The sequence below is a fragment of the Papio anubis genome, chromosome 19 (assembly GCF_008728515.1).
Source record: "Papio anubis isolate 15944 chromosome 19, Panubis1.0, whole genome shotgun sequence".
In the NCBI taxonomy this organism is placed as follows: Eukaryota; Metazoa; Chordata; class Mammalia; order Primates; family Cercopithecidae; genus Papio; species Papio anubis.
Window position 1 is genome coordinate 56,215,551 of NC_044994.1, and position 27,881 is coordinate 56,243,431.

Genomic DNA, 27,881 nt, shown 5'->3' on the forward strand with positions numbered 1-27,881 from the left:
GAAACTTCCTGCGCCACCCATTAACCATATCTCCTATCACTTTGGTAGTAAATATTTTGCTAATAGTACCTAATTTTTAAGTAGGCACTGTGTTTATACATATATCCATTTCTTCTTTTTTAAATTGCCTTTTGGTTTAATGGGCAGCTACCTCTTTTGGCATCTAGCAGAATGAGCTGCTGCAGTTTACACAAAAAGAATGGAGATCAGAGTACTTTTTGTGCCACCAACATGTTTGAGAAATGTGTAGTATTACTATCATCACACATTCCTTTTATTTCATTTAATGTTTCACCTTCCGGTCCTGCGTGGGCTGAGAGGATTGCTGTACGCATGTCTGTACGTATGCATATAGCTCAGAGCCCCTTCCTGCCTGAACATGTTGGAGGCCTTTTGGAAGCTGTGCAGACAACAGCAACTTCAGCCTGAATCATTTCTTTCAATTGTGGACAAGCTGCCAAAAGGCTTGAGTAAGAGCGGAGTGCTGCTGAGGCGGGGCGGGGCGTGGTGCTGGGCTGGCACAGTGGGCGTGGCGGTGCTGCCCAGGTGAGCCACTACTGCTTCTGCCCAGACACGGTCGCCTCCACATCCAGGTCTTTGTGCTCCTCACTTGCCTGTTACTTTTCCACGCATTTTCCAGGATAACTGTGACTCCAGGTAAGCAAGGTGGGGTAGCAGGGCTGGTGACTTCCTTTTTCAGGAAAATTCATAAAAATCATTATTTGAGCTGATTTGAGACGGTGAACAAAATGGACATAAAGGGGCTGTGTTCAAAGGTGGGCTGTCGGGTTGAGTACTGTCGCCTCTCATCCCCCATACTAGCAAGAGTTCCAGCTCCCAATCCTTTGGACTCCCTATATGGAAAACCATATAGGGAGTCAAATCACTTAACCATACAAGGTAAGCATATGAAGAAGTCACATGGCTCGGAGGTTTTGGTGGTAGAGGGGTGCAACCGTGATTCACAGAGGAGAAAATACTTCTGAGGACATTTTCAGGCCTACCTTGGAACTCAGAATGAATTTTGCAATGCTAGTTTCAGAGAGGGGATGGTACCCGCAAACCGAGAAAATTGAGAAGGATTGGTGTGTCTGGTTGGCTCTTCTCCCTGGCTGACATTGTAAGGCTGAGATTTAGGCATATGGACTGCCCTTCTTTTTGGCATTTTAAAACATCAGATCACTGTTTATCTACTTGCAACTATATTCGTCTAAGTGGAAATTATTCTCCCTCCAGTTTTCTGGGTTTCAGCATAGCTTGGACTTATACATTGGGCTTAAATTGGGCTGCTTGTAGTTTCTTACTCATACGCTGTATGCTTTTTTTCTTATGGCTTCATTTAAGCATATCATACTAAAAACCAACATGCCAGGCTATTCCAGAGACTCATAATCAGATCCTCCGAGCTGGGGGCTCTTAGACATATTTCAGCCCAGCCCCCTCATTCTGTAGATGAGGAGTGGAACTCACAGGGGTGACGTGGTGTCCAAAGTCACACCGCCTGTAAGTGGCACTGCTGAGATCGAATCAGGCCTTCAGGCTTGCAGCTCGGGATGTTTCCACAACACCATGGGTTCTGTTACCATCTTTTTCACCCCCTACATTTCCTGAGAGGTTTTCAATAATGGGTTCCAAACCTCAGTCCCCACCAGTGAGTGTAAGTGTTTGATGAGTTCCTTCATGGGTGGGGATGAAGCCTGTCTGAGGAAAGGAGTCTCCAAAGGAAATGAGTCAGCAGGTTTATATCTTTGCTTCCTAACGCCTTGACTTGTGCCACTTCAATCCCTCTAGGTTGCGGATTGACTTTGGGGCTATGCAGTCTCAGCGATTTGGGGCATTCTGGTGTGGCTGAGTCTGGCTGTAAGTTTACTGCTTGGCAACAGTGGGCTGGGTCAGTGGTCAAGGTCAGGCTTCTAAAGAGACAGGAGCAGCTATGATGCTTCAGAGCAAAGCAGACGCCCCCCTGCCATGGGAAATTAAAGCAATTAATCTCATTACTAATAGCTGTGTTGTACTTTCTTGCCCACAAAGCACTTTTCATATACATTGATTCACTTAATCACTTCGTTTAGTCCTCATATTCTTTCACATTGCAGACACTACAAAATATCCTGTTTTCTTAATCCTGCACATCCTCTGCTCCTCAAAGACTTAGAATGTGGACAACGGAGGTTGTGTTTTTTTGGCATTCCATCACTGATATTATAATAGGCAAGGTTTCTTATGGCATTCCCTAAGGACCAGTTATACCAAATACTCGAGAGATGCTTTTCACCATGTCTCTCCATCTCTAAAATGAGGCAGGCTGGGCTAAGTGATATCTACAATACTCTCACACAGCAAAAACGTAGTTTTTTTTTTTTTTTTTTTCTTTTTTTGGAGATGGAGTCTTGCTCTGTCACCCACGCTGGAGTGCAGTGGCACGATCTTGGCTCACTGCAACCTCAGCCTCCCACGTTCAAGTGATTTTTCTGCCTCAGCCTCCCAAGTAGTTGGGATGACAGGTACATGCTGCCACGCCACTCCCGGCTAATTTCTGTATTTTTAGTAGACACAGGGTTTCACCATGTTGGCCAGGCTGGTCTCGAACTGCTGACCTCAAGTGATCCGCCCACCTTGGCCTCCCAAAGTGCTGGGATTACAGGCATGAACCACTGTGCCCAGCCAAAAGTTAGTTTTTAAGGGATGAAAAAACTATGTTCATAGCTCCATTTAAATATGCACACCGGTGATGTGTGGTTGAAGAGTGTTGTTGATGGTCTATAAGTAAAATGAACATATATTGTTCAAATCAGGATATGTTTGAGAGTAAATGGGGCACTGTTATTAATGTCAAGACAACAAACATAAACCAGGATTGTCCCAGGCAAAGTGGGATATATAGCAAACCTAACCACAGGACTTTTTTTTTCACCCAAATGGTCTAAAGACAAAAAATTTGAGGGCCATTGGCTCAGACACATAAAAATCTTAAGAAATCTTGATACAAAGACCAGTGACAAGCTATAAGTCTAGAGAAGTGAGCACAGCCCCTACCCCCAGCCCAGTACATGTGTCTCTATTCACTGGGGCCACTTGCAGTCTCTGAATTGAGTCAGTTCTCCCTATCCTGCATTTTTGCAAGGCTAACTTCTACTTATCCTGGAGGATTCAACTTTAGTGTGACTTACTCAGTTGTCACTGTCTCTGAGAAGGTGTCACTGAGGTTTCTAGTATGAGGGAGTCTGTCACTGCTGGGGATCCCATAGTGACTTGTGTACTCATCAAAACACTTACAACATTCATCAGGGCACTAACTGACAACTCCTTGGAGGCAGGGGCCATGTCGTGTTCACCTTTGTTTTCTTAATGCCTACCCTGACACACATTAGGTACTCAGTTAATACTTATGAGATGAAAGCAACATCATACCAAGGGTTTACAACGTAAGTGGCAGAAAGGGAACAAGGGCTTCTTCAAGTAGAAAAATCATTGGGAAGAAGTTTTGCGATGATTAAACAAACCATGCAGGATATGTTGATATCTTCAAGAGAGACTTCAAGACATGTTGGATTTTTGGAACTCGAGAGACTTCTGAGAGAACAAAGGCCAGCAAAGATGCAATTACCAAGAAAGCAGGTGGTAAGGTGTGGCGGGGAAGTGCCAGGCTGGGAGCTAGAAGCAATGAATTCTAGGTCTGGTTTTGCCACTCTCACTCCCTGCGTGGGTGGCCTGGGAGACTCACTTCATCTTTGTCTGCCTCACTTTCCTCATCTGTAAAACGAAGAGGTGTGGCCAGCCTAGATCCTCTCCAAGATCTTGTCCCACTTTCAAGGTTTATAATTTAGCACAGATTGTGAAAGCAAGCTACTTGGAAATAAGTTCTTAAAACTGCATTTGTATTACTACTTAAACTTCCGTCTCACTGTTCTGTGGTTAAAATAAAGTTCCTTTTTAAACTTTTAAGTGCCTGAAAGATGTAGCGTTTTCTACATTGCAACTATAGACGAAGTTCTCCTTGTTAAAATGGTTACAGACTTTTCACAGAGATGGAAGAAGGCCCTTGTGACAAGGCAATAAAATGGAACAAAACTTGTAGCAATTTTAGCACTTTCAACAGAAGTCATTAGGCACATACATTTACCATACAGGAATTGCTAATCTCTACTCTGGTACTTACAATTTTTATAGCATTCGATCATGCAAAATGGTCTGTGTAGAAGTTTGTATTTTTCCCAGGGCATGTATTGCTAACATTGCTGAGGTTTGTTTAAATGCTTTGATTGTCTTGCAACACTGTCGTGTGGCGATTGTGGCCAAAGTCATCTTTTGAGCTACCTCAGACCAGATCAACTTTATGGTGTTTTTAGGTCACTTGGGACTAATCACAGAGCCACTGATCAGATTTACCAGGAAATATTTGATTGATTACTTAGTGGGTGATTTTTTGCCACTACAACCATTTCCATGTACAGACCTTTTCTGTTGCCTCTGGCCAGCATCAAACAACGCTGTGGCGGCTGGGACCGCAGATACTAAGGGCTGTATGACCTTCCCAGAAATGAAGGAGAATTTTCTGAAAAAGGAACCAGTCAGCATAGGAACAGGAAGGCAGATCTCTTTGTGTTCATGCGCTGATGAAAGCAACATCATACCAAGAGTTTACAACATAAGCGGCAGAAAGGGAACAAGGGCTTCTTCAAGTAGGAAAACCATAGGGAAGAAGTTTTGTGTCGATTAAACAAACCATGCGAATATGTTGATATCTTCAACGCACTGAGGGTTAGCATGCAAAGGAAGGGACTCACTCAAGGGGAAGGTCTGCCGGTGATGAGAGACAGCCCCGGAGATGTTAGGATGTCAGGTGTGCATCGATTCACATCTCCAACAGGGACCTGGATTGCAACAGAACATTAATTGTATTGTGTAATTAGCTACGCTAAAAACCACAATGATCTTGTATCCACAATTATTTAGACTAAGTATATCTCAGAATGTTATGACGAATGAATGAATAATGCTTTAGTTGAATAAAGTGGTAAAATGAACATCTCCTCACCCTTTGATCCACTTCTAAGATCCGTTTGTAGGTGTTTGCAGCCAAACTCCCTCAGCAGATTAATTTAAGATCTTAAACACCATTTTTCTATACAAAGGAAATCACTAGAATATAGTTTGTTATTGACTATGCAAAATTATTCTAGCTTCTCTTGGAGGATAATAAATACATGCTGGGAGGAACTACTTGTGTTTGTTAAAGCACTTTGTGTGTTTTCATATTATTATCAGTGTGATTAGCTCTCAACTTGTGGAAGTGTTAAGAAGCTTGCAGGGATATGGGTTTAGGCTTCTCTATTTGCTGAAGAAATAACTCATTACTTGTACATGTTGAGTTTTACTCGTAGATGAACTTGGCGTTATTAATATTAAATCTGCTGTGGAAGGAAGCCAGGTTTCCTATTCAGAAAGTCTGTCCACAGATTTCCCAAACCTTTTGTGAAGTTTCTTTATATTTTCCCAGTGGTGGGCACACTGGGTGAAACACTCCACAGGCTTTCATTTTTGCCTCAGTATACTCTGCTGACCTCAGTATACACCTAATGCCAGTCACCTTTCCCTGAGGTGTGATGTCACCTGTCGGCCCTCGCCCCTGCCCTGAGGGGAGAAGGAGTAAGGTTGTGGGCTTTAAAGAAAAGTGAGAGGTCCACCTGACTTCAGGGGGTCTCATGGTATATTTGCAATGGGAACACTGGCCTGAGTGCATGGCTGTATTTATCAGGGACATATGGAGAAGGAGGAAGCCTGTAGAGATGACCAGTGAGCATGAACAGAGTCAACAAAACAGATTTTTTTTTTTTTTGACAATGAACTTGCTTTTTCAGACTCCGAGATATAGTCGATTTTAGCCCATTCTACACACAAGCCATATATCCCATAAAAAGGAGAATTCTGAAGACATGTTTAAAGACCAGGAGTCCTCTCCTCCATCTAATTCTCATGTCTTTGCATTCTGAATTTGTGTCCAGGTATAAGGTGCAAATTGCAATCCTATTCCTCATGCCTTTGACTCTTAACACATGTTTGGGAACTGGCCAAAGGGAGTCCTCTATCTTAAGCACAGTTTCCTTTCTGATGCCAGGGTTCAGGTCCTACCTGAAGACTTTCAATGTCACATTCGGCCCCTGTGTCTGTGTGCATGTGCCTGAGGCTTTGGGGGAACACTTCGAATTTAATCCCTGTACTGCTCACCCAGGGGTAGTAATATCGATTGATTTCCCTTAGAAACATGCTCAGTGTACTCTGTATGCTTCACCTCAGTATACTCTGCTGACCTCAGTATACACCTAATGCCAGTCACCTTTCCCTGACGTGTGATGTCACCTGTCGGCCCTCGCCCCTGCCCTGAGGGGAGAAGGAGTAAGGTTGTGGGCTTTAAAGAAAAGTGAGAGGCCCACCTGACTTCAGGGGGTCTCATGGTATATTTGCAATGGGAACACTGGCCTGAGTGCACGGCTTAGGCGGAGCCTCAGGAGTCCCTGTAGTTCAGCTCTGCTCCCAGAAAGGGAAGCCCTGACTGCCTGAATTTACATAATTCTCTTTGGGGTCTATCAGTAACTACTAAATAGGTAGGTAGACCTGTATTAGAACAGTGAAGCTTTTTAAATCTGAGGACCCCGTTACACCCTTAAAAATTATTGAGGACCCCAAATGTTTCTTTAAAAATATGTAGATTATATCTATTATTATTTACCAAACTAGAAATAAAAACCAGACACATTTTGAAATGTTCATTTGCTAATTTATTAAAATAATATAACCATTAAATACTAATATGAATTATATATATATATTTTTAATATACATACTATTTATTTTTATTTAAATTTTTAAAATTTCAATTGCTTTAGGGGTACAAGTGGTTTTTGGTTATACTGATGGATTGTACAGTGGTGAAGTCTAGGATTTTAATGTATCCATCACCCAAGTAGTGTACATTGCACCCAACAATTTTTTTTTTAATACTTTAAGTTCTAGGGTACATGTGCACAACGTGGTTTGTTACATATGTATACATGTGCCATGTTGGTGTGCTGCACCCATTAACTTGTCATTTACATTAGGTGTATCTCCTAATGCTATCCCTCCCTGCTCCCTCCCCACAATAGGACCCAGTGTGTGATGATCCCCTTTCTGTGTCCAAGTGATCTCATTGTTCAATTCCCACCTATGAGTGAGAATGTGTGGTATTTGGTTTTCTGTTCTTGCAACAGTTTGCTGAGAATGATGGTTTCCAGCTGCATCCATGTCCAGTGAAAAAATATGAGAAGAGTGATATATGAGAAGAGTGATATATTAGAAGAGTGATATTGTTTTTCATTTTTGCAAATCTCCTTAATATTTGGCTTAACAGAAGGGATGTCATATAGCCTCTGGAAAACTCCACTGTCTATTAGAGATTGAGAATGATAATGTCTTAGTATTATTATGAGAATAGTTTTAATCTCATGGACCTGCTGAAAGGGTGTTAGGGACTGCCAGGAGTCAAGACACAACACTTTGGAAATTGCTGTGTTAGAATTCAAGAGCTCTGAATATGACAAAATGCCTAGTTGCTGCTATATCCACTTTACCAGGCTACATGTTTTGAAGTTGTTCTCTCTTTTCTTTAACTCCCATATTACTGATTATACCACTCACATGTCTTGGGCAGCTCTGTATTCTAGTTATTTGTCTACATAGCTGCCCAAAGAGACTATGAGCTTAGAGAAGGAGGAGGTCCACTGATCCTTGTAACACTCTGGGTAGTGTCTTGCACACAGATGCGTATTATGAACACAAACAATAACAACTGCTGTTTAATAAGTATTGTTATGTGCTGGGTGTCCTGCAAAGGCATTACTTACTCTAAGGGTTTTCTAGCACTTCTATCACAAAGCACCACAAACCAGGCAGCTTAAAGCAACATAAGTTTTATTCACCCCCAGGCTAGGAGGCCAGTAGTTTGAAATGACGATGTCGGCAGGGTCGTGCTGTCTCTGAAGGCTCCAGGGGAGAATGTTCCATGACTTTCTTTTGGTTTCTGGTGTTGCCAGCACTTCTTAGCATTCTTTGGCTTGTGGAAGCATCCCTCCAATCTCTGCCTCCTTTGCCATACGGCATGTCCTTCACACAGGTGAAGACATTTGTGTCTTCACATCTGCCCTCTGTGTATTGTTTCTGTGTCTCTTCTCTTATTCCTTTAAGGACACCAGTCATATTGGATGAGGGCTCACCTAACTCCAGTGTGACTTCATCTTAACTAATGATGTATTAGTTAAGATATAGGAAATACCCTGTTTCCACATAAGGTCACATTCACAGGTAATGGGGATTAGGACTTAACATACCTTTTTTGGGGACACAAGCCAACCCATAACACTTACTAAATATGAAACTGAACCATGCAAAACTGCTGCAATTCGACTGTTTTTGTTTTATAAAAATTTTAACTTTTAGTTTAACTGAAATCCTAATGGAAACAATATGTGATAAATAAAACCAACTGATGTTGATTAGTGCTGTCAACTTTTCCGACATATGTTGGAGAAGAAGTGTGACCACTGGGCTCCCGACAACGGCCACAGTGGCTAAGCAGGCCCGAGACTGCAGAGTCTAGGCAGAGCTGCCACAGAGGACCTCATATGCCTTCGGACATTTGCCTGGAAGTTTCCTCACAACTGATCTTACTTTTGAATTTACAGAAAGTTCATTGTTTCTTCTGAGATCATTACTTTGTTTACATAGAATTCTTATAGTGTTGGCAGAATGCAGGTGAGAAGACGTTAAAGATGCTTTAGAAATTAACCTCTCCCTTGTCCTTGCTTCCAGGCCCACAATGGATGCCCTGCAACTAGCAAATTCGGCTTTTGCTGTTGATCTGTTCAAACAACTATGTGAAAAGGAGCCACTAGGCAATGTCCTCTTCTCTCCAATCTGTCTCTCCACCTCTCTGTCACTTGCTCAAGTGGGTGCTAAAGGTGACACTGCAAATGAAATTGGACAGGTAAGCCCCAAACCTTTCTACTTTAAGTGGGAATACAGTTATTAGAACCCATAGGCAGTGTCTCGGGAAAAAAGGAATGGAGACTTTGTGTTCAGAATTGGTCAAGATTCAGAGTTGTGCCATTCCAGGACTCCCTTAATTTTTTTTTTTTTTTTTTTTTTTTTTTGAGACAGAGGCCCACTACTCTGTCACCCAGGCTGGAGTGCAGTGGTGCGATCTCGGCTCACTGCAGCCTCCAGGTTCAAGTGATGATTGTGCCTCAGCCTTCGAGTAGCTGGGACAACAGGCGCCTGCCACAATGCCCAGCTAATTTTTGTATTTTTAGTAGAGATGGGGTTTCACCATGTGGCCAGGCTGGTCTCGAACTCCTGACCTCAGGTGATCCGCCTGCCTCGGCCTCCCAAAGTACTGGGATTACAGGCTTCTTAATCTGTTTTTAAATGTGAAAGCTCACTTGTAGGTAATGCAACTCACATTTGGGACAGGCATCAGGCTGTGATGGAGAACCTGGAGATCTGCTGGGTAATCACAGTTTTTTTCATTTTGACTTATGATATTTTTAATTTACAACGGGTTGAGATAACCTCATCATAAATCAAGGAGCATCTGTATCATAGGGTTTCTTTCTGGCTATGGTTGATTATCTAGCTTTGTAAAGTTCTTAGACCTTCAAATGAGATGATTTTCCTGATTGTTCTATTTTAAGTCCTCATGTACTTTTAGATAATAAGTGAATGTTCTCCTAATTATATTTCATTATTACTCTTATACTAATCATTCTAGGTTCAACAGAATTTCTTTCCTATTAGCTCATAAGCATTTAAAAAGGAAACACTTTATTGTATTCATATGTGCCCAGAAAGTATGGCCCATAAGAGTTATTTAGGTCAGGATGAAGAATTTACACTTGGGACCTGAAGCAGCTTCACTACTATGAAGAGGAGATATATCTTCTTATTGAGCCTCATCTCTGAACTGCACAACTCCACTATCCCTACCCAATCTCCCATTCCTCATTTCTCATCTACCATTAGAGAAAGGCCAGAGAAAGAGAATTTCCTGGTAGTGGGTCTGTCCCTCAATAATTCCTCAAGATCTTCTCAATACATGCAACTGGTTCCCCAGCAGTAGTTACCTGGGCTCTTTAATTTCCTGGCCTCCTCCATCCGTCTTTGGGCAGGAGAGTTACGCACTGTCTGGGACCAGCCCATTTGACCCTGCAATGCTGAGGCTATGTAATTCACCGGCGCAATGTGCCGGTTTGGCGGCGTTCGTTATCTGGGTTGTGGAATCAGGCCATGACCATTATGGGTTATGGAGTGAGGAGGGTATCATCTTATGCTGACATTACATGTTGTGGTGCTGCAAGGCCGAGAAGATGCTGGACTATTGGTTGGAACAAAAAAAAAAAGTTAGGAACAAAATACAATGATTTAAATCCTCCAAATGACAGTATCCTGGTTTTAAATAGCTTACAATATTATTACAAGAATAATTAACAGCTTGAATCCGTATAATACTTTAGGTGTTTTACATGTAAGTAATCCTCATAAGAAATGAGGAAAGCAGGTATTCTCAGCCCATTTTACAGAGAGGAAAGGAGGCTCTGAACAGTTGGAGAAGATTCTCTGAAGAGTTGGTGAAGGCTGGGATTCACAGGCAGGGCTGTCTGACTCTAGCCCACCCAGGGCAGCCCACCATTTATTCTAGCTGCCCATCAGAAACGACACACCTTTTACGTGGCATTTGCTAAACCACCCAGAGGCACGAGACAGACTCTGGCTAGAGGCACTTGTCCTGAAATCTGATTCCTGCCTGATGATGGTCTCTCTTGGTATTAATCTCTCTCTTCTGGTCTCTAAATTGGACAGAAATTATAACCCAGCTTCATCGTTCTCCAAGTTTGGAAATCTTTCTGTGTGAGTATTAAGGGCATCACTTTGAAGAAAGGACAAATGTTCTCGATAGTTGATTTGGAAGAGTACCTTTATGGTACTGTTTCTCAGTGGGGACAACTTGTCCTCCCCTTCCCACTCTGGGGACATCTGGCAATGTCTGGAGACATTTTGGGTTGTCACAAATAGGGGAAGGATGCCTCTGGCATCTAGTAGGTCAGAGATGCTGCTAAACTTCCTGCAGTACCCAGGATAGTCCCACAAAGACTCATTCAGCCTGGATGTCAGTAACACTGAGGTTGAGGAGTCTTGCTTTATGGGAACTGGGCAGGAGGATTCTGCATGCCCAAGGACGTTGGTCATTATCACGTGTCCACTTCAGTGAAGCACCATTCAGAGGTAATGCTTTTCAGGTAATGGATTTTTCTCTTAACAGGTTCTTCATTTTGAAAATGTCAAAGACGTGCCCTTTGGATTTCAAACAGTAACATCGGATGTCAACAAACTTAGTTCCTTTTACTCACTGAAATTAATCAAGCGGCTCTACATAGACAAATCTCTGAATCTTTCTACAGTAAGTTGTTTAAAGCAAGTAGCAAGACTTAACTTTTTACAAGGAGTGGTATTTTCATGCTGTTAGACCTATAACTTTTTTTCAGTGAAATTCATTTCTAGGAGGTTCACTTGTGATTTGAAGCTTAAAATAAATAAATCCTAGTGGAGAGGTTAGGAGTACAGTGGGAGTCAATTGCAGTCACATCTTCTAACTCAAAATATAGAGAAGCTTATGGGCTTTCCTTTTCCCTCTCAAATAAATCTTACCCTCCTTTTAGCTTCCTTTGAGAGAATGGAGAACAGAGTAATTAACTCTCTAATAAATGTAGTTCCATAGACAAGGAGTGTAAGACAGCTCATGATTTAAACTTCTTTCTCCTTAAAGAGCAGGGCATATGGCCTGGAACAATGTTTTAAGCTCTCCACCTCATTTGTTATGCGCACAAAGTTCTGATGTTTCTCAAAATCAGTAAGAAAAATAATAACTATGAATTCACAATTTTCATCAGTCACAAATTAGTTTTGTTGTGCTTGGCTGGTCAGATGGGGATCTCCACAGGCAGTTCTGGTTATTTAAATTTAGCCATTGCTCTAAGGAATCGTACAAAGAACACTATGGTACCCAATGCTGTAATATTTTAAAAATCTGTATTTGAAACACACAGACAGTATTCCAGACTACATGGAGGTTCCCTCTGTACTTCAGTAACATAGAGTTGATTTAGTTCCTGTTTGGATGGTCAGAATTTCAAGCTTTCCAAATCTAAAAGCTAGACTACCAGCTTTTAAATATTTTACCATGATTTTGCAACTTTCTGCAGTAGGTATTTTTGTGGTTAAGATCTTTTGAGGACATGGGTTACTAGATATTGTGAGTATATTTTTTGTTGCTTAAAGATACATATACACAACCATTTTTATTCCAACAATAATCAGAAGCATTAAAAAAAAACACTGAGATGTGAGTTGAAACCTGAGCATACACAATTTCTAGAAGCTCCCTAAATGATCATTAAGGAGACAACACATTTTTATTGCTGGCAGTGAGGACAATGGAGGCCCTCCTTCATCTGGCTGAGGCTTTCTAATGTTTTCAGGTGAGATTGGTTCTCTCCGTCAATGGTGACAGTCAGTCCCAAGGTTGATTTGCAATTAACTGAAGCTAAGTTAATTGGCTAAGGCTGAAGCTGCTCTGAAGAAATTCAAGAAGCCCTGTGCTTGGAAGTGAACTGACATAACATTGAATCAAGTTATATTTAGTTTGGTTGAACTTCTGTGCAACATCTGCAATGATCTTAACCAGACTAGGAGTTGTAAAGTTTTTTTTTTTTTTCCCTTTGAGATGGAGTCTTGTTCTGTTGCCCAGGCTGGGGTGCAGTGGCATGATCTTGGCTCATTACAAAAGATTTTTTAAGACTGCTTTCCATTGCTCCTGCTAGGTGCACAGCATCTGCAAATTTATTAAAGGTCCAAACAAGTGTGGTCTGTGGAGGATCTCTCGCATCAGAACTATCTGGGTGTTAAAAGGGCAAGTTCTTGAGGCCCTTTTAATGCCCAGGTACTTTTGATTGTCACGGTGGGAATGGGGTTTAGGGTTGCACATTTTAAATAAGCATTAGAGTAATAGCTCCTGCTATGTTCTCTACAGCACTGTGTTTCCAACCTTAATATGCAGATGGCATACCTGGAAGTTCTGTTAAAATGCATTCCGATTCAGTATGTCTGGGGTGGGGTCTGAGATTCTTCACTTCTAACAAGGTCTCAGGTGATGCTGTACACCACCTTGGACCACAGTTTGAGTAGCAATGGTCTACAGGATATTTATTTAGTTCAGCAAGGACAAGAGTTTTCTGTTCATAATTCTCTTTTCTATACATTTCCTATATTCTAATATATATGTATCTGTAGACATACAACATTTTCATGTTTCTGAAATTAGAACCCGTAAGATAATTGGGTATATTTAACATAGTGTTTCTTTTGTTTTCCTCAAAGCTGATATTAAACCGATAGATGCATTTAATAATTGAAATTGTCTTATATTGAAAAAAAGAAACATTCAATACAAAGAATTTCACTGACTTCTACATGAGGTTTCAATTCATATAGTGTTACCAATTTCGAAAGCGTACATATAGCAGTTGATATTTAATAATCCTTTTGTTAGAAGAGAATAACAATGCAATAGCTTGACTACAGACTCTGATTTTATGAACTGCATGTTTTTCAGGAGTTCATCAGCTCTACGAAGAGACCCTATGCAAAGGAATTGGAAACTGTTGACTTCAAAGATAAACTGGAAGAAACGAAAGGTCAGATCAACAACTCAATTAAGGATCTCACAGACGGCAAGTACCCTTTAATTGTTCTGCTATCAATCATCAAGTAAACAGGGTCTTCCATCTCATAAATGCTTGCTCCAGGCATAAAAAAACATCTGGAGGATTCTCTGGATATTTTTGCTACACAAGCTAAATTCTTTCCCTTCCAGACATGTAAACAACTTGGATTTCTGGGCATTTCTTGTATCATCTCATCACTTGGTAGAAACTGTTGGTGCTTCAGTGTTAGTCTACTTTGTCTTGCTCTCTGACGAGCTGTCACAGGCCCTAGTGGAATCTTAGCTGTGCCTCTAACAAAGTGTGACTTTGGGTTAATCATGAGGCCATTTTTCAGTCTGGAAATAGAGGAATTGGATTATAACTTCATGATCCCCGAGGCCCCTTTCAGCTGACAAATTTTACAAATTTGTTAAGGAAAAAGGGACATAGGCAACATATGTATAAGAAAAACAAACTGGCTGGGCGCGGTGGCTCACGCCTGTAATCCCAGCCCTTTGGGAGGCCAAGGTGGGCGGATCACGACGTCAGGAGATCGAGACCATCCTGGCTAACACAGTGAAACCCCGTCTCTACTAAAAATACAAAAAATTAGCCGGGCGTGGTGGCGGGCGCCTGTAGTCCCAGCTATTCGGGAGGCTGAGGCAGGAGAACGGCATGAACCCGGGAGGCGGAGCTTGCAGTGAGCAGAGATCGCGCAGGGGCGACAGAGCGAGACTCTGTCTTAAAAAAAAAAAAAAAAAAAGAAAAAAAAAAAAAAAAGAACCAAACCAAACTGTAGCGTCAGCCTGTCCGCGGTGCCGCAGCTCCCCATGCTGGTCGCTCCTCTGATAGCCCCAGGGTCCAAGAAGCTCCTAACCGGTTCTTTCTCCGGCTCAGTGCTGCTTCTAGGCGTCTCCCTCGTCAGACTCCTCGTTCCTCCCTTAAAATTCCCGGTGAGTTGTCTTCCCTGCTGGAAAAGAATTAGGGTTATGATGATTTTGAGGGCAAGTCAGTGACTTTGTCCCCCTTCCCAGTGAATATATTTATAATTGCATCTGGAGCGACCCGTAGGGTGGCCGAATCTAGCCATGAAAGAATAAAGCCTAGGCAGTCGCTGCTGTCTAGGGAGGGATACACTTCCGGGGTAAGGGAGACCCACTTCCTGTGAGAATGACTAGCGCCCCCAGCTGCTCTCTCTCTGTACTGACTGAGGAAGTTCTAACGGGACAGTAACTACAGGATGAGAACATGGAAAGAACAGGGTTTCTGGAGTCATTCAGCAACTAGGTTCAAATCCAGACACTGGTACCTCTAACTGATATTTGGACACAAAGCTTCAATTTACAGAACTGTAAAATGGGGCACATGTTACCTGATTTAATTTTTTAAATTGTATTATATTGTAATTTATTTCAATAGGTTTTGGGGAACAGGTGGTTTTTGGTTACATGGATAAGCTCTTTAGTGGTTACTTCTGAGATTTTGGTGTACCCATCACCCAAGCAGTGTACACTGTATGCTCTGTGTAGCCTTCTATCCCTCACCTCCTTCCACTCTTCCCCCACCCCACAAAGTCCATTATGTCATTATTGTGCCTTTGCATCCTTATAGCTTAGCTCCCACTTATAAATGAGAACATACAATGTTTGGTTTTCCATTCCTAAGTTACTTCACTTAGAATAATGGCCTTCAGGCCAGGCATGGTGGCTCATGCCATATGAGCCGAGGCAGGTGGATCACCTGAGGTCAGGAGCTCAGGACCAGTCTGGCCAACATGGTGAAACCCCATCTCTACTAAAAATACAAAAATTAGCTGGGCATGGTGGCACGCACCTGTAGTCTCAGCTACTCGGGAGGCTGAGGCAGGATAATCACTTGCACCTGGGAGGCGGAGGTTGCAATGAGCTGAGATCGTGCCATTGCACTCCAGCTTGGGTGAGAAAAGAGAAACCGCGTCTCCCAGAAAGCAACAACAACAACAAAACAAAGAGAATAATGGTCTTCAATTCCATCCAGGTTGCCGTGAATGCCCGCCCGTCCTTCCCTCCCTCCCTCCCTCCCTTCCTTCCTTCCTTCCTTCCTGTCTCGCTCTGTCGCCCAGGTTGGAGTGCAGTAGCACCATCTTGGCTCACTGCAAGCTCTGTCTCCTGGGTTCACGCCATTCTCCTGCCTCAGTCTCCCGAGTAGCTGGGACTACAGGCGCCCGCCACCGTGCCCAGCTAATTTTTTGTATTTTTAGTAGAGACGGGGTTTCACTGTGTTAGCCAGGATGGTCTCGATCTCCTGACATCGTGATCCGCCCACCTTGGCCTCCCAAAGTGCTGGGATTACAGGCATGAGCCACGGGGCCTGGCCTTTCTTTTCTTTCTTTCTTTTTTTTTTTTTTTGAGATAGAATGTTGCTCTGTCGCCCAGGCTGAAGTGCAGTGGCACGATCTTGGCTTACTGTAAACTCCACCTCCCAGGTTCAAGGGGTTCTCCTGTCTCAGCCTCCTGAATAGCTGGGACTACAGGTGCGTGCTACCATGCCCAGCTAATTTTTGTATTTTTAGTAGAGACGGGGTTTCACCCTGTTGGTCAGGCTGGTCTCAAACTCCTGACCTCAGGTGATCCGCCCGCCTCAGCCTCCCAACGTGCTGAGATTACAGGTGTGAGCCACCGCATCCAGCCATGAAAAGACCTCTGAATTTGAAATAGGAGGCTCAGGATTGAAGTTGAAGCTCTGTCGGTTACCGGCTCCCATGCTTCTTTGTTCTTCAGGTTTCTTCAGTAATACAATATATATTCAACATATTCTATAGCGTTGGCAGGACGAGTTACATAATTTGCGTGGTCCAGGGCAAAAGTAAAATTGCTGGGCCTGTTGTTTAAACATTTACTAAGAATTTTGAGATGGTGACAGCTGAACATTAAACCAAGAGCAGGGCCCTTCACACAGGGGTCACAGGCCTGGGAAGTGGGCCCTGAACATTGGTCTGAAAATTGGAGATTAGGTAAATGAAAACCCTTTATAAAAAACCTGTGGGCGAGGCTGGGCGCAGTGGCTCACGCCTGTAATCCCAGCACTTTGGGAGGCCAAGGCAGGCAGATCATGAGGTCAGGAGATGGAGACCATCCTGGCTAACACGGTGAAGCCCCATCTCTACTAAAAAATACAAAAAAACTAGCCGGGCGAGGTGGCGGGCACCTATAGTCCCAGCTACTTGGGAGACTGAGGCAGGAGAATGGCATAAACCTGGGAGGCAGAGCTTGCAGTGAGCCGAGATCCGGCCACTGCACTCCAGCCTGGGCGACAGAGCACGACTCGTCTCAAAACAAAAACAAAAACAAAACAAAAAAACAGCTGTGGGCTATTCAAATGTGAGTTCTTTTTACTAAGGGATCACTTCCCTTGAATTGTTTTGGCTGTTGAGATTTAGCTTTGTAATAATTGCAATTGTGATTGAGCCCCATGGTGATTACAGTTGACCTTGAGGCAATCAGCCTGTCTGCAAGGAGTGCAACTGAGGGAGTGGATGGAGAGCTGTGGGGTGAAGGGGAGAACCTTCAGACATGCTTTCCAGCTGAGGAAACTAGAACAGCTCCAGAACTTTCAGACATGCTTTCCAGCTGAGGAAACTAGAACAGTTTCTTGGCCTCTCTGAGCCTCTGTTTACTGCACTGTAAAATGGAGATAATGATCTTTGCCTTATAGGATGATTGTGAAAAGAGTGAGATAATAGATGTGAAATTCTGGCATTAAGAAAGCGATTATGTATTTTCATTCAAGAGCACAGGCTTTGGAGTCAGAAAGAGCTGGCTTTGAATCCTGAATCCACCCTTGTTTATATATTATCCTTGGAAAGTGAGTTATCATCCCTGAGTCTCAGCTTCCTCATTCGTAAAGCAGGAAGAAATATATATCATGTGTATCAAATAGCTTGTATACTGCCTGACACAGAATAGGCATTCAGAGTGGTAGCTGTGTTTTCCTTCTTATTTCTCTTCCTTTCTTCCCCCTCCTTCATTCTCCTTTCCTGACCTCTTTGGTAGATCTGGTTGTGTCAAGGTAGAAGGAGAGAAAAGAGTCCTTCTGAAATGTGATGGTTGGAACTACCAGGTCTTACATGGTGTGACTTCATGAAGTGGTAAATACTCGGCGAATATGCATGTGAATTTCAGATGTAGTTTGGAAGAATAATTCTGCTACTTGTGTTTTCCTAAAATTGTTGCAGGCCACTTTGAGAACATTTTAGCTGACAACAGTGTGAACGACCAGACTAAAATCCTTGTGGTTAATGCCGCCTACTTTGTTGGCAAGTGGATGAAGAAATTTCCTGAATCAGAAACAAAAGAATGTCCTTTCAGAGTCAACAAGGTATGTGGGGCAGCGTGTAGCAGTAAAAGGAGCCCAATTATAGATGTGAAAAATGATAGGGACAGAGGGGGGCATAAATCCATTCCAATGAGGAACCTGAAGGCATAGTCGGCAAAGTGCCTTTCCTGAGATGAACAGCTGGAAGGTAAGTGGTACAAAAAGAACCAGAATCCAGAGGCCCTCCCTCCTCTTTTCCAGAATGTCTTCAAGGATCTGAGCTGAGTGAAATTTTATAGAATTTATAACCCAGCGAGGAAAGCTAAGTCACTGGCTGAAAAATAGCTACAAACATCTGAGAACTTTAGCAGAAAAGGAAAACACCAAACTCTGTTATCAGAGGACTTTGGATTATCATGAAACCTTGACATCTTGGAATCTTGTTCCCGATTAACTTCTCTAACATCTCATTTTCTTATCTGTTGATAGTGAAGTATATTGTTCTGGGATTTTAATTTATAATTTATAAGATGCTTTGATGGCTGGGCGTGGTGGCTCACACCTGTAATCCCATGACTTTGGGAGGCCGAAGCGGGCAGACCACCTGACGTCAGGAGTTGGAGACCAGCCTGGCCAACATGGTGAAACTCTGTCTCTACTAAAAATACAAAAATTAGCTGGGCATGGTCGTGGGTGCCTGTAATCCCAGCTACATGGGAGGCTGAGGCAGGATAATCACTTGACCCTGGGAGGCAGAGGTTGCAGTCAGCCGAGACTGCACCACTGCACTCCAGCCTGGGCAACAAGAGTGAAACTCCATCTTAAGAAAAACAAACAAACAAACAAAAAACCCCAGATGCTTTGAGGCACTTGTTGGCTGTGAAAAAACAAAGTATAGCTTACTCATCGGCATCACTGGAAGTCATTATGGGAAGAATTAAGTGCCTGTTTTGCAGGCCAGTCTTATTGATACTGTTGAAGTAAATATGTTAAAATAATTAGTAGACAGTGGGTGCAGTGGCTCATGCCTGTAATCCCAGCACTTTGGGAAGCCGAGGTGGGCAGATCACCAGGTCAGGAGTTTGAGACTAGCCTGACCAACATGGTGAAACCCCATCTCTACTAAAAATACAAAGATTAGCCGGGCATGGTGGCATGTGCCTATAATCCCAGCTACTTAGGGGGCTGAGACTGGAGAATGGCTTGAACCTAGGAGGCAGAGGTTGCAGTGAGCTGAGATCATGCCACTGCACTCCAGCCTGGGTGACAGAGTAAGATTTCATCTCAAAAAAAAAAAAAAAAGAAAGAAATAGGTCAAGTACCTCTTTTGTAAATGAGACCAAGACCAAGGAACTGAGACTGGAAATTTGATCCATTTTATTGAAAAACCCAGAGATCTATATGATGATGTAATGTGGTCTCCTTGGGTGGGATCTGGCTTGTGTTAGACTGGAAGCAGCACTTCAGTTAGTACAATACTTAAGGGTAGCTTAATTACCTTGTAGCTCCTATGCATCAGTTCTAGTTTTCATGCTTCTCCCAGTACTTAGAGTACCTAGCATCAGTATCTTGTTTTTGCCAAATATAGTAGCACCTTCTTAATGCTAGCATCCATGAGGAAAAGTCCTGCAAGATACAATCTACACCTGGGTTAGCTGGATGGCTTCCATTACTTTTTCTTTCTTTGTTCCCGTGGAACTTTTATTCATACTCCCCTCTGTCCCCTCCCAGAATATGCTTTGCACAGTGAAATCTGTTTGCTTATATAGATCCCCTACTAGTGCATGGGATTTTTAAGGTAGGGACAAAGCCTGATTCATCTCAGGGTCTACAATTTCTGGCCAAGTCCCTAACACATCAGTAGGTGCTCAGCAAATTTGTTGAATGCTCAGTCCCTAAGGGTCAGTTTGTTTAAACAATCAATAGCAGACAAAGCCTGACCTTCCTGAGCTTAGCTTCCCAACTGCAGTGGTCTTCTCAAAACTGACTGCAGGGACAGGATTGACCCTGCACACAAGAGGTCTGTCTGAGATTCTAGAGACACACTTTAGGCTCTTCACACTCTTGTGTTTTGCACACACAGGTCCTTGAGTTTTAAACATGGCTTTTTGACCTTCTCAGTGTTGTCTTTTATCTGGAGTGGAAGTGCAACGTGACTTTACCCAGCCTCTACTGTGAGTTAGGGAGGGGTGTTGGCCCCACTGGCCCTGACGGCATCCACACACCCTTTGTTGTCATGGAGTGACCCCTCTGACTCCTTTGATCAGTGATTGGCTCTCCTCCCTGGCAAGGGCTGGCAAAGGGTTCCTAACTCTGTTTAAGTGAAATCTGAAACAGGTTGCCAATGGTGCCTCTCACCAAGGCCCCGAGCCAGCCTGGAAGGAATACCATGAAAATGTTGCAACAGTCAATGAGTAGAATGTGGACTTTTGTGTCAACCACACTAAGGGTTGTACTTTTTTCATTAAGAAAGTATTAATATGTGTTTTTTGAGAAGGGAGAAAGAATGTGTGCTATTCCTTTATTCTTGCTGTTAAATCATAAAGCTAGGTTATATAAGATCCTGGAAACTCAGCCTTTATGAACAGAATTAAGAGTTTGAAATGTCTCATTGCTCTCTCAGTGTTTCACTTGATAAAGCAATAAAATGCTATTCACGACTGCATGAGGCTACACCCTTCTTTTGAATGCCAATGCTATTACTTCTCCTTTGTTTTCTTTGAATTGCTTTGTCAGCCCTTGAAGTTTTTGAGTGACATTACTAAACCTTTTCTCACGTCCTGTGGTGTCTCTGGTAAGGGTTAAATTGATGAAGCTATATTATTAAAAGTTTAGTACTTATTCCGATAAATGTATCTATCCATATATATCTATATTAATATATATGTTGCATTGTATTTTCTGGGATAGATAGTCTTTATTTGGTCCTCTTTTCAGAAGATATGTCTCAACATGTGTTTCAGAAAATAAAGTACCCATAGTCAGTGCTGATAAGTGAAATTGATGACAGTTTTTGGAGGCTGCGACTATGTGCACATTCAGAAACTATTAGCAGTCTAACCTTTTGGAGATTTTTTTTGTTTTTTTGAGATGGAGTGTCGCTCTGTCGCCCAGACTGGAGCACAGTGGTGCGATCTCTGCTCACTGCAAGCTCCACCTCCCGGGTTCACACTATTCTCCTGCCTCAGCCTCCCAAGTAGCTGGGACTACAGGTACCCACCAGCACGCCTGGCTAATTTTTTGTATTTTTAGTAGAGATGGGGTTTCACCATGGTCTCCATCTCCTGACCTCATGATCCGCCTGCCTCAGCCTCCCAAAGGGCTGGGATTACAAGCATGAGCCACCACACCCGGCCCTGTTGGAGATTTTTAGACAAATTTCTTTAGGAGTAATATATTTTAAGACAATATCCTCTTTAGGAGAAATAAAGGGAAGAATTATCTGTTAACCTCCAAAGTAGTATGTTTTCCTATAATTCTGTTTCTGATTACAGATAGAGTTGAAGTCTTCCATTATTTATCAGCCAGATATTCAGTGAGCACTACAAGCTGGGATAAAAAATAAGACTTAGTTTCTGCCTTGACCGTATTCTAGTTGGGGTTGGAAGTGGAAAGACAATCACTAGATAATATTTCCAACACTGTAGCAAGTGTTAAAATAGAGGTATATACAAACGTAAAATAAATAAGGTTTAACTGTGCTTGAGAGAGGGATTGGGGAAGGTTCAGCTTAGTATTTAAAGATACCAGATGCAAGTTTACTGGAATATTATCCTTGCAGGCTTGATATGAGGCTGGAAATTTCTCCCCGAAGAGATTTAGTTAACAGGCAAATATCCCATGGGAGGTATACGTCAATAGGTTATACTACATTGCTGTCAGTCTTTTACATCTTAGTGTGAATTAATTTTCCTTCAGGAAATCAGTCATCTCTGGAGCAGAGACAGGAGGCCAGGTGTTAATAGGGGCAAAGAGAAGAGAAGGCCTGGCCCGTACTTGGAGATAAAGACTTGAGCGATCAGACCCTTCCATGGGCTCCCTTTAAGAAGAACAGGGCGAGACCAAGGGCTGAAGTTGGGAGAGTGAAAAATGCAGACCACAGGGGCATTACTTATTTCTCCAGCTCTGATCTGCTGTTTTACTAGCGGTCTCATTAGGCCTGTATCTGCCTCCTTCTTGAATAGCCCAGAGAATTCGTCTAAACAGCCTTCCTACAGCAGCTCCCCACTTTAGGTGGCCAAACAGGAATTCTAGACCAGTGTTGTCTCCCGGAACATTGGCACAGCAGCCAAGTTGATTGGTGCTGGGGCAGACACAGTTGGTGTGGCTGGTTCAGGGACTGGCATTGGAACGGTGTTTGGCAGCTTGGTCATTGGCTATGCCAGGAACCCGTCTCTCAAGCAGTAGCTCTTCTCCTATGCCGTTCTGGGCTTTGCCCTGTCTAAGGCCATGGGGCTGTTCTGTTTAATGGTCGCCTTCCATATCCTCTTTGCCATGTGAGGCTCTGTGGGGGTCACCTGCCTGTCCCTGCTGCTGCAACTCCACAGCATTCCTGGTGCTGGGGTATGCTAAGCTTTATCATTGAACACAATGTTTCTGAAAAAAAAAAAAAGAGCAGTGCATACAGTGGAGCTTAAAGGGACTTAGAGATAATTTTGAAAAGACTTAGAGATAATTTTAAAGAACGTTTTCCTTTTTAAAAATTATGCAATACTCCAAGCATTCAGAAAATGATAGAGAATAATAAAACAAACACCCATATACCGATCAATCATCTTTTTGAACTTAATATTTTGCCTTAATTATTTCAGAATTTTAAAGAAAAAATATAAGAACAGTTGCATTGCTTTGTATGTATCCCTTCACTGCTCACTCCACTGTCCTGTTCCTCTTTCTTCCTCCCCAGTGGTAACCATTATTCTGAATTTACAATTTCTTCATTCTACTGACAAGAATACTGAGGCCTAGAGAGATTAAGGGATTTGCTCAAGGCCACAGAATCTGTTTATGTCACATCTGGGACTAAAAACCAAGGTTCTTATCTTCAATCCAGACTTTGTTCATTAGCTCGGATCTGAGTAGGTGGCAGTACAGCGGGGAGTGGGCAATTCAAACCAAAGACAAACAGAGAGGTCACAACAAATACTGTTTTGTTCTGCTATATGCTAAGTTTGTTGTTGTTATTGTTCCGTTTGGTTTTGAGACAGAGTCTTGCTCTGTTGCCCAGGCTGGAGTGAGTGCAGTGGTGCGATCTTGGCTCATACCAACTTCTGACTCCCAGGTTCAAGCAATTCTCCTCCTTCAGTTTCCCAAGTAGCTGGGGTTACAGGCTTGTGCCACCATACCTGGCTGATTTTTGTATTTTTTAGTAGAGATAAGGTTTCACTATGTTGGCCAGGCTGGTCTCGAACTCCTGACCTCAAGTGGTCTCCCAAAGTGCAGGATTACAGGCGTGAGGCACCGCGCCCAGTCAGTTTTTGAAATTAAGTATTTTATTAGGAAAAGCCATATGAATGGTTATGTGGATTTGCAGTAGAATTTACTTTCAAGTCAGCTCCACCAGGAATAGTTTAAAGATCTCATAGGCATCTGTAATGAATAACAAACATTGCTTGTATTTTCAGCCATACAGTCTTATTTTTAAGGTTTGATCTATGCAAATACAGTATTATATATAGTTCCTGTAATGTGTAACATGTAGATTATACTAAGTATATGAATAACTTTTCAAAGGAACACAAACTCTTCACAGGACAGTCTCTGGTTTGGGTGCCATACAGTTTGGATCTCGGTGGATGATGAATTATAAGCCATAAAAATCTGACACTATGTCAAGAGCAAATTTGTGTGTGTATATATGTATATATGTACATATATTTATGTGTTTGCATATATATGTGTGTATATATGTGCATGTGTGTATATATGTATGGGGTTATATATAGTGTGTGTATATACAGGTGTGTGTATAAGTATATGTATATATGTGTGTATATGTATGTGTGTATGCATATATACGTATGTGTGTAAATGTGTATATATAGGTGTGTGTATATATGTGTTGTGTCTGTATATATACATGTGGATATATGTGTGTGTGTGTATATATATTTATGCATGTGTAAGTTGAAAAGTAAGCAGTCCAGATTTTCCCTTTTACAGACAGACACCAAACCAGTGCAGATGATGAACATGGAGGCCACGTTCTGTATGGGAAACATTGACAGTATCAATTGTAAGATCATAGAGCTTCCTTTTCAAAATAAGCATCTCAGCATGTTCATCCTGCTACCCAAGGATGTGGAGGATGAGTCCACAGGCTTGGAGAAGGTAAGGAGGAGGCAGGTGCTCTCCACAAAGGCACCCCCTGTCTTGGCAAAGAGTCGTGCAGACAGGGCTGTGTGGGCCAAGAGAGCTGGGCTGGGAGCCCTCCCTTATTGCCATTGGCTCAGTCACCTCCAAGGTCCCATGCTTCTTTCTGGGGCCTTTCCTCCTTAATATTAACAACAGCCAACATTTATTTGGCACTTACAGTGTTCTAGGGACTGTGCTAAGTTGCCTACATGCATTATCACATTTAATTCTTACAGCAGGCTGATGAATTAGAGACTGTTACCACACTCTTGTTTACCAGTGAGGGAACTGAGGCACAGAGGGGTAGGTAACGGGTCTGTGGTCATATAATTAGCCAAGGGTTTGTGCAGGATCAGGATTTGAGCCCAGGTACTTGGAGCCAGGTCCTTAACTGAAGGCTAGAGTGCCTCCCTCATCTAGGGAGTAAGGTACTACGTTGCTACGCACTGCCAGGTCCACTGTCATGTGACCTGATATCAAGCATACTGTCTCCTGCTCTTTCTTTTTTTTAAATTAGTAGATGTTATTTTTTAGAGCAGCTCTATGCTTACAGAAAAATGAGTGGAAAGTACAAGAAATTCCCATATACTCCCCTTCCCGTCTCAGGCCTACAGTTTCACCTGTTATTAGCATCTTGCATTAGTGTGGTATGTTTGTTACAATTGATGAGCCAATACTGATTTATTATTATTATTATTATTGTTGTTGTTTTAGAGACAGGGTCTTGCTCTGTTGCCCAGGCTGGAGTGCATCCACCCGCCTTGGCCTCCCAAAGTGCTAGGATTACAGGCGTGAGCCACTGCACCTGGCCGCATCTCTCTCATTTTTTAAACCAGCTAAAAGGGATGCATTCACTACCTATGACCTTAGGGAATGGCTCAGAGTTAGTTCAAGTTCCCATTAAAAAAAAGTAACTTCAGCTTTAATTTAATTTATTAAATCTGATGCCATTCTTAGTACATGAATATTCTGGATTTCCTTGTAGAGAAATTACAATAAGCATTCAAGAAATATGTATAAAAAGCTTTCTAATTTTATACTCATTTCACTATTGTGTATGCAACATCATAATCCAGGCATTTGTTTCTATAAATCTATTCTCTAACTTAAGGTTGGGTGCGGTGGCTCACACCTTTAATCCCAGCACTTTGGGAGGCTGAGGCTGGCACATCACTTGAGGCCAGGAGTTTGAGACCAGCTTGGCCAACATGATGAAACCCTGTCTCTACTAAAAATACAAAAAAAAAAAAATTTAGCTGAGCGTGGTAGAGTGTGCCTGTACTCCCAGCTACTTGAGAGGCTGAGGCATGAGAATTGCTTGAACCCAGGAGGTGGAGGTTGCAATGAGCCAAGATCACACCATTGCACTCCAGCCTCGGTGACAGTGCAAGATTGTCTAAAAAATTCCAAACAAACAAACAAAAAAACTACTCTCTAACTTAAAATGAAAAGACAGAACCCTGCCCTCATAAATTTCAGTGCACAGGGAACACTGTTATAGGCTGGGGAGGAGGAGGACACAGCTGGGTGGCTGCTGGGTCTCCTGAGTCACATACCAAAAACTTCTGGGCCATCTTTGATGTTCCACCCAGACTGCTTTGAAACTGGGCTTATAATAACACCTTATGTTTTCAATCAAGCCAGGTCTTTTACAATTGGAAATAAATAAAAATAATTTCTTTTCATTTTTGTCCTTCAGATTGAAAAACAACTCAACTCAGAGTCCCTGTTGCAGTGGACTAATCCCAGCACCATGGCCAATGCCAAGGTCAAACTCTCCATTCCAAAATTTAAGGTGGAAAAGATGATTGATCCCAAGGCTAGTCTGGAAAATCTAGGGCTGAAACATATCTTCAGTGAAGACACATCTGATTTCTCTGGAATGTCAGAGACCAAGGGAGTGGCCCTATCAAATGTTATCCACAAAGTGCGCTTAGAAATAACTGAAGATGGTGGGGATTCCATAGAGGTGCCAGGAGCACGGATCCTGCAGCACAAGGATGAATTGAATGCCGACCATCCCTTTATTTACATCATCAGGCACAACAAAACTCGAAACATCATTTTCTTTGGCAAATTCTGTTCTCCTTAAGTGGCACAGCCCACGTTACGTCCCCCCGACTTTTCTGTGGATGCCGATTTCTGTAAACTTTGCATCCAGAGATTCATTTTCTAGATACAATATCTATAACTGCTGGATCAGGAAGCCACCAGTACTTGTCACATGTAGCCTTCACACAGATAGACCTTTTTATCCCAATTCTATCTTTTGTTTCCTTTTTTCCCACAAGACAATGACATATGCTTTTAATGAAAAGGAATCACCTTAGAGGAAAAACATTTATTCATTATTTGTCAAATTGTCTGGGGTAGTTGGCAGAAATACAATCTCCACAAAGAAAATTCCTTTAAGGAAGATTTGGAAGCTCTTCTTCCCAGCACTATGCCTTCCTTCTTTGGGATAGAGAATGTTCCAGACATTCTCGCTTCCCTGAAAGACTGAGGAAAGTGTGGTGCATGGGAACCACGAAACTGCCCTGGCTCCAGTGAAACGTGGGCACATGCTCAGGCTACTATAGGTCCAGAAGCCCTTATGTTAAACCCTGGCAGGCAGGTGTTTATTCAAATTCTGAATTTTGGGGATTTTCAAAAGATAATATTTTACACACACTGTATGTTATAGAACTTCATGGCTCAGATCTGGGGCAGTACCGTATAAATCAACACCTTAATATGCTGTGACAAAATGTAGACTATTCAGACAAAATGCATACCTAAAGACTAGCTCATAAGGGGTCAAATGTTGCTGGCAAATGTGTATGCCACCAACTTACAAAAACACTTTGTTCGCAGAACTCTTCAGATTGTGGAATGTTGGATAAGGAATTATAGACCTCTAGTAGCTGAAATGCAAGACCCCAAGAGGAAGTTCAGATTTTAATATAAATTCACTTTCATTTTTGATAGCTGTCCCACCTGGTCATTTGTTTGGCACTAGACTGGTGGCAGGGGCTTCTAACTGACTCGCACGGGGATTCTCACAATAGCCAATATCAGAATTTGTGTTGAAGGAACTTGTCTCTTCGTCTAATGTGATAGTGGGAAAAGGAGAGGAAACTACTGCCATTAGAAAATATAAGTAAAGCAATTAAAATGCTCACATTACCTTGACACATAGTTTTTCAGTCTATGGGTTTAGTTACTTTAGATGGCAAGCATGTAACTTATATTAATAGTAATTTGTAAAGTTGGTTGGATAAGCTGTCTATGTTGCAGGTTCATGGATTACTTCTCTATGAAAAATATATATTTACCAAAGATTTTGTGACACTCCTTCTCCCATCTCTTCCTTGCCATGCATTGTAAATAGGTTCTTCTTGTTCTGAGGTTCAATATTGAATTTCTCCTATGCTATTGACAATAAAATATTATTGAACTACA

General features: G+C 42.3%; 1 protein-coding gene and 1 pseudogene across 1 annotated transcript; both read left to right on the forward strand.

The window, feature by feature from the left end:
• On the forward strand, positions 1–27,881 carry SERPINB5 (serpin family B member 5). The gene is made up of 7 exons (XM_003914456.5): positions 1–657; positions 8,848–9,022; positions 11,354–11,491; positions 13,703–13,820; positions 18,007–18,149; positions 24,249–24,416; positions 26,140–27,881. The coding sequence occupies exons 2-7, from the start codon at positions 8,855–8,857 to the stop codon at positions 26,530–26,532; spliced, it is 1,128 nt and encodes a 375-aa protein (XP_003914505.1). The 5' UTR covers positions 1–657; positions 8,848–8,854; the 3' UTR covers positions 26,533–27,881.
• On the forward strand, positions 22,088–23,326 carry LOC103879790 (annotated as a pseudogene).

Excerpts from the sequence above, each read along its gene's own strand:
- SERPINB5 (XM_003914456.5), top strand. The coding sequence starts at position 8,855 with ATGGATGCCCTGCAACTAGCAAATTCGGCTTTTGCTGTTGATCTGTTC. Across the intron at positions 13,821-18,006 it reads AATTAAGGATCTCACAGACG|GCCACTTTGAGAACATTTTA; the intron begins GCAAGTACCCTT and ends AAATTGTTGCAG. Across the intron at positions 24,417-26,139 it reads AGTCCACAGGCTTGGAGAAG|ATTGAAAAACAACTCAACTC; the intron begins GTAAGGAGGAGG and ends TTTGTCCTTCAG.